A 6,662-nucleotide genomic window follows, 5' to 3' on the forward strand; every position below is an offset into this window, starting at 1 on the left:
AGATAGACGACCCACCAACCGCACCGCGCTGGTATCTTGATGTAGTAACAAGGACTGCTTGGTAACGACGCACAAAGAAGCAGGTCTAAATGGACGCAGCGTCGAACCAGCCCACATGTGCCAACACGCAGACGCCGTGTTGCATGTGTCCCTCCTGCCTGTTCGCCCCAAAAGCAACCGAACACACGCAGGACCTGTGGAAGCTCTCGGACGAGTCCAGGAGGAGATTCATAGTGGGGGTTCTGCTGAGGTGCCGCAGCGTCCCTGTTCTGGAGAACATCCAGACGTCTCTACGCCTCACTACGTGGAATTTGCTGCACTATTCCCGGTCCAAGAGGCAAACTTTACCGGAGTTTTACGCACGTCTTGACAAGAAAGCCCAGCCTCCACCTCTGGTCCGGAACATCTGGGACTGGTTCGACAGAAGTCCAGACTGGGTCCAAATTCGTTATCTTTGCCAGCTTTTGTTGCAGTGTGACCCGGAGCTGCTCAGCATGGCCAAGCATCTGATTGGCGTGGTTGTGGCCAAACTCAAGCAAGAGCTTGAAGGTGAACTATTTACTCTTACACATTTGCAACCCAACTGTGTGCCTGCACTTTCTCATGCACTCCACATTCTTATTAACGTAAAAAAAATGAACTTGTCATATTTATTTTCCAGCGATTCAACACCATCAGGCCAGTAAGAAAGACTCGGCGAACCCGACTCCAACGCCAGCTCCCGTACCCTTAAAACTGACATCTAAAGTCAGCAGATACCGAGACTTCATCAGCAGTCTTCCTGCAGACCTGCTCAAGAGGATTTTGGGTATGTGGATGCACAGAATTGCTTTATATCAGGCTCTTCCGAAGTGCATGCGGTCCGGGGGGCATTTTTATTGGCCCCTTTAACTTCAACAAGAAAAAAATAAAAACATATATATTTTTTTTAAAAACAGCAGTAAATTTACAAGAATAAAGGCAAATTATTGAGGGAAATAGTCGACAATAACAATGTTGTGTTGATTGTTGAGGAAAAATTTCAGCCGCATAAAGAAAAAATATTAGAGAAGAATATGTTTTAAAAAATGTTGTAATATTATGAGAAAGAAACAAAACAACAAATGCACTTTTAAGTTTTGGAAAATTCGGTTGCTGGGAATAAATTCAGAAAAGAATTTACAAAAAGACATTTTAAACAGTTGAAAAAAAAAGTTGAAAAATGCAATTTTGTGACAATAAAGCCAAAATACGAATAGAAAAAAGTCTTCCTATTATGAGGACAAATAATGTAATTTTTTTGAAATATATAATAACATTAGGGATGCTCTGATCGATCGACCACCGGCCGATATCAGCGAAAAAGAACGGTATCGATATCGGCCAATCCCCTCCACCGATCAGCTCTTGGTAGGGTGTGGTGAGTTTGAGGCTCGTGATGTGATCATCCGTCCCATCCGCTGTACTTGGGTCATTTGGGTGCAGGAGGAATGTCCCTTATAATAATAATAATAAGAATATAATAATAATATCCTAATAATGTCTAACTTTTTAGCATATCTACAGTTGCATCCTTTCATTTTTAAATGAAGAAATGTTCAGACATTCCTGGTTTATATTAATGTACTTGTTAGTTTCCATGCAGCTTAGCTTGTGTTACCACGGCAACCTCCAAAGCCTCTTGTTAAATCCGTAAAACCTCGGCAACTGGTTGGCGCTAGTAAAAATAAATCGTAGTAAAAAAAATAACTTTAGCTGGATGCGACACAGTAGACACTTTCCTTGTTTGGCCACTTGTTGCCAGGCGGATTAATCACAGCGGCCCCATAGGCCAATTAAGATATTGACTCATTGACTTAAATAAACAAACCCCGCCTACTCTGATGACGTCTTCCTACCAATCTTGTGTCAGCCATGCTGGACGAGCAGACGCTGAAGCGTTGCATGAAGGTGTGCAAGCACTGGAAGCACCTGGCAGGGGAGACCATGGAGGAAATCCGCTTCCGGAAGGCTTACATGGAGCAGGTTGACTCCATGATGAAGGTGGGCGGAGCCTGGCTGATGAAGTTGTGACATCACTACAATGTTCTGACAGGTGTTTAGTTGTTTTGTTGTTGTTGTGTTAGCGCTACAAAGGCGTCCAGTTTGTCAATCCTTCCTACGCCAGGATCATTGACATTCTGGTCCCGGCTCAGGACCACGAGGAGGAGGCCGGTAAAGGTCTGAAGGACTGGCCTTTCTTCGGCGCTTACGCCAACGTCAGAACCACGACGCTACGAACGGAGGAGCGGAACGTGTACTGCGGTGCTTATTTCAGCAGCGTGCTGCTTGACGAGTGAGCGTTTCGTAGCATCTTCTTGTGCTAGCATCTCGCCTGGTGCTGATGCTGATGTCCTGTTTGCTCCCCAGAGAAGACCCCCACAGGGTGGTGGACTACAGGGGTGGGCCCTTCCTGAGCACGGCCTCCAAGGACCGCACCGTGCGTCTTTTCTATGTGGCGACGGAAGCCAAGCATGTGGCGCTGATGAAGGGACACGTGGGAAGCATCCGCGTGGTTCTGCTCTGCCCCGAGCGAGAACTGGTCATCACCGCCAGCTGTGACTCCAGCATCAGGTCAGGTGACCGGGACCCATGATGGGAGTGGAGGGGCGCTTGATGACCAGCACGACTCGGGTCACTGACATGATTGATCAACTCCGCTTCAATATGTTGTATATTCTTTCTAATTATCTTCTACATTGTTTGTTTTTTGAACGTGAAAGGTAATTTTGCAAAAATGACACTAGCCACGTTTACGTGAGTTTTTCCTCTTTCCGAATGACTGAAAACAATGGTATACATGGAAAGGAATATTCTAATCTAATCTAATCTCTTGTCTACATACGGTATAATCAAACAGAATAGTCAATGGGGCATGCGCAGTAAAGCGTAAACATCAACATCACGTGATACCGACTTCCCCGAGTTTTTCTTTCACTTGTTGGAATAACTCCGTATTGCCAGTTTTTCGTCCGTCCAGCCTTGAAATTTAGTATGGATCAAAAACACAAACTATCCCCAGCAGTCCGGTGCCGATTGTTCGCCTCCATTTTTTAAACTGAAGAACGTCTCGAGCTGCGTGTTACGTCATATCTGAGCATGCGCTGAAAAATGTAAACAGGAAAAGATCAAATTAAATCTTGCTAATTTTTTATTTTATAATTAAACTCGGGACATGTTTTATATAGATATATATTTTCCTTAAAGAAAACTGGACTTACGAATAAAGTATAGAAGTGTTTAGATTCTGTTCCACAGATGGCGCTAATGCACACCGGAAGCTGCTTGCCAACCGCCAATAAACAACAGAAGAAGAAAAACACCACGAAGAAGAACTTTTCGTTTGAGCGGGTACAAGATACCTCAATCGGATTGGGGAAAGCAATACTCCACCCCTGGAAATCCGATTATATATTCATTCGGATTGGCACTTTTCTTTGGGAATGAGGTGTATACAAAGGTTACATTCTTTCCGTTTGAGCAAATAAAACGTATAAAATTGGAATATTTGGGTCCATGTATACGTGGCTATTCATAGTTTATGGCGGCACTTGTCAAAGCAAACTTCATTTCCGGAAATGACATAGCCTCTCAGCTAAACCAGACAATTTGGATTTATAAAAGAGCCTGAAAAGCGACTTAGTTTACTTTGTAGCCCGGCAAGGTCAGCCATCTTGTGTCATTTAGCATCCAAAGTCAATAGTGTTCTTGTTTTATTATTGGACAACAATCCCTGAACGTTTGAAGAAACACTCATAGTAAGTCAAGTTTTTATTCACAGAGCGAGATAAACAAACTAATTTAATCTTTGATCCCAGCTCTCTCAGCCTTGTTGTGTCAGATATAATCAAAAATTCATAGTGTTCTTGCTTTGACAGTCACTGGACAAACATCTCAGACTCTTGGAAAGTGGTTGAGGATTGTGACTTAAACAGAACTGAAAACAAATGGATCTGGCCTCTGATATCAGCTCTGAAATCCTCTGAAATCAACAGCGATCTCGCTGTGCCATCGGACATTGTTAAAGAAGACAATTTTGACGGGAAAGGAAGTGATCTGGAGTATAAATCCTGCCCACTGATCTCTGAACGGGCCCTGCATCGACTCTATTGACAAAACTTCTATTAATTTTGACACATTGCAGGTGTTGGAGTGTGCGGACGGACCAGTGTGTCTTGGTGCTCTACGGACATTCCAGCACTGTCAACTGCCTGGACGTCCATGCTGACAGACTCGTGTCCGGGGCCAAAGACTGCACCGTCAAAGGTAGCCTACTATTTATTTTCAGATTCACACACAGATGCCTTGAGGTGTGCCTTCTGGGCACGGGATCTTGTGGCGCAATGGTAGCACGTCTGACTAAAAGTACCCAATCCCAACATTTCCAGTGTGGAGTCTGCAAACGGAGAAGCATTTGGAGGAGTTCAACTTCAAGCACCGCAAGTCGGTGCGCTGCGTGAAGATCACCGCCACCACCGTGTACAGCAGCTGCGACCGAGGCGTGGTCAAGCTTTGGGACGCAGAGAAAGCAACGCTTCTGAGGGTGAAGAAGAAACACCCCCACCATCAGCTACCACATGCTAACGCATGCTAACGCTTGCTTCGGGCTGTAGGTGATCGACGCCCACCGCTGCGCCGTCCGATGCTTGTTTGTGGACCACTGGCACCTTTTAACCGCCGACATCAACGGCCAGGTGATGGCCTGGAGCAGCAGGTTTGACGTCAAAGGCTGCCTCATGACCTTCAGCCATCCAAAGTAAGCACTTGGAGGGGGGGGGGCATGCCATACACTTTAGAGTAGTCAGTGGACAGCTTGTATGTCGACCTGGAGCCTGGTGGTTAGACACCTTGCTCATGTTGGAATTCGTCTTTCCCCGTCAATGAACCGCAGCTCCCGCAGTGCTGGCAGCACTCGTGCACTCCCGGGCCGTGGCCATTGCTTCTCCCGTGTGTAATTAGACAAAAATGGCTAACATGTTGACTTGCTTTCAGTAGCTAGCGAACCTATACAAGCTGTACACAGACTACTCTGAAGGTATCCACGTGTAGCAATGACATAGAGGAGACGGTTTTGACGCTGCGCTGGCGTTCCTGCAGGGAGGTGAAGTCTCTGACGCTGAACTTCCTGAGAGTGATCACCGGCTGTGCAGATGGCAAAATCCGCATCTTCAACTTCCTCACAGGAGAATGTCTGAGGAGCATCTTGGTGGAGGCGGAGACGGGGCGCATCCTGTCGCTGCACTTCAGCGAGAACAAGTCAGCCCACCCGAACACGCGAGCTTATCTTCAAACTCTTGCAGAAGCTGACGTTCATCTTCCACCTTCCACCTGCAGCATTTTAGTCAACACCACTTCCTGCGTCAAGCTCTTTCACTTTGCCAAGGTCTTCTGGGAGTACGCCGAGCCAGCAGAGGCCAAAGAGGCCCCTCAGGAGGGTCCATCCAGCTCTGCGGGGGGCCAGGTGGCTCCGCCCACCCAACAGGCCCCAAAGACCAAAGAAGCAGGTGAGTAAAAGTGCAAGTGTGATGTGTCGATAAAAATGAAGGAGATAACATGTTTTCTTGCAGAGCAACGGAGACCTCCTCGTCGTTCAATGTCACATGCCAGGGATGAGGTCAGCGCCAACAATGCCAAGATTTTACCAAAACCCCCAAACTCAAAGCCTCCCGATGCGACGAAGCGACTCCCGGAAGGGACGCACGTGGAAAAGCATCCAGGAAGACCACATGAAGTTTGAGTCTGTATTTGAAGTATATTACATCATATCGGAGCTGTCAAAATACGCCCCCTGGTGGCTGGAAGCAGCAGATCATCCTTTGGCCGACCTCCAGGACTAGTCCAGTATGGAAACCTTTGAAGCCTTTGAGAATAAGAATATCTGCCCCAAGCAAGCAGAATACTTGTATTATTTTAGTGTATGGTGATATATGATATATATTTAGGTAGAATATGACGAACACGTTTATTTTAACAAGAGTGATTTGACTACGTTTCATTTTCATGCATCTGCCAACACGTGACAGTTTGTCCATTGGCCGCTAGGTGTCAGTGTTGTATCACTTCATGTAATAGCTCAGCGGTGTCCAAACCCAGGGAGAAAGGAAAGGATGCTCCTTAGTTGAGTTCAAGGAAAAAGTGCATCTCAGCTGCTTTGTCATGTGGGTGAAAAAAGCAGATCGTTTTCCCCATTTTCATTTCAATTTCTTCATCTTCATACATTTTCTGATCAATGTATTTTCAAACTTGATTTTCCAAAAATTACTACTTATTTTAGCGTGTTTAAAAAAATAATATGACTTATAAAAGTCATATTAAAAAAAAACGCCAACAGTGTTCCATTTCCATAACTGACCTGTATATTAACAGCAATATTAATATTGTAGCAGCTAACAGGAAATATTATATTTGAGTCTTAGTGGAAGGTTGTGGCAATAAGCCAAAAAGTTGATCAACTTTTATATTCCACAAACAACCAAGAAAACAACCGGACCGACTGAAGGACACCGGCTCCCAACTTAGACCCAACAACATCCACCCATGTGACGATAAGCAGTAGAAAATGAAGTGCAAAAAGTGTACTTCCTCTTTAATATTTTGGACTTTATTGTCATGAAATTACTTTTTTTATTTCATTTTTTTCTCAG

The 6,662-nt window shown here is 45.2% G+C and overlaps 1 protein-coding gene across 1 annotated transcript; it reads left to right on the forward strand.

Moving 5' to 3' along the window:
* Window positions 1-35: 35 nt before the first annotated feature.
* fbxw10 (F-box and WD repeat domain containing 10) lies at window positions 36-6,430 on the forward strand. The gene is made up of 11 exons (XM_058078202.2): window positions 36-549; window positions 662-808; window positions 1,892-2,022; window positions 2,106-2,314; window positions 2,389-2,592; window positions 4,163-4,284; window positions 4,407-4,561; window positions 4,632-4,774; window positions 5,116-5,274; window positions 5,353-5,522; window positions 5,586-6,430. The coding sequence occupies exons 1-11, from the start codon at window positions 90-92 to the stop codon at window positions 5,753-5,755; spliced, it is 2,070 nt and encodes a 689-aa protein (XP_057934185.2). The 5' UTR covers window positions 36-89; the 3' UTR covers window positions 5,756-6,430.
* The last annotated feature ends 232 nt before the right edge of the window (window positions 6,431-6,662 follow it).

This window comes from Doryrhamphus excisus, linkage group LG2 (assembly GCF_037039965.1).
Source record: "Doryrhamphus excisus strain RoL-2023G ecotype Guam linkage group LG2, RoL_Dexc_Guam_v1.1, whole genome shotgun sequence".
Taxonomy (NCBI): Eukaryota; Metazoa; Chordata; class Actinopteri; order Syngnathiformes; family Syngnathidae; genus Doryrhamphus; species Doryrhamphus excisus.

What these genes read in the sequence shown, in the direction of transcription:
- fbxw10 (XM_058078202.2), top strand. Translation starts at nt 90, where the DNA reads ATGGACGCAGCGTCGAACCAGCCCACATGTGCCAACACGCAGACGCCG. An exon ending in AGAAAGCAACGCTTCTGAGG is followed by an intron (nt 4,562 to 4,631) that starts GTGAAGAAGAAA and finishes TTCGGGCTGTAG; the next exon opens with GTGATCGACGCCCACCGCTG. An exon ending in ATGACCTTCAGCCATCCAAA is followed by an intron (nt 4,775 to 5,115) that starts GTAAGCACTTGG and finishes GCGTTCCTGCAG; the next exon opens with GGAGGTGAAGTCTCTGACGC.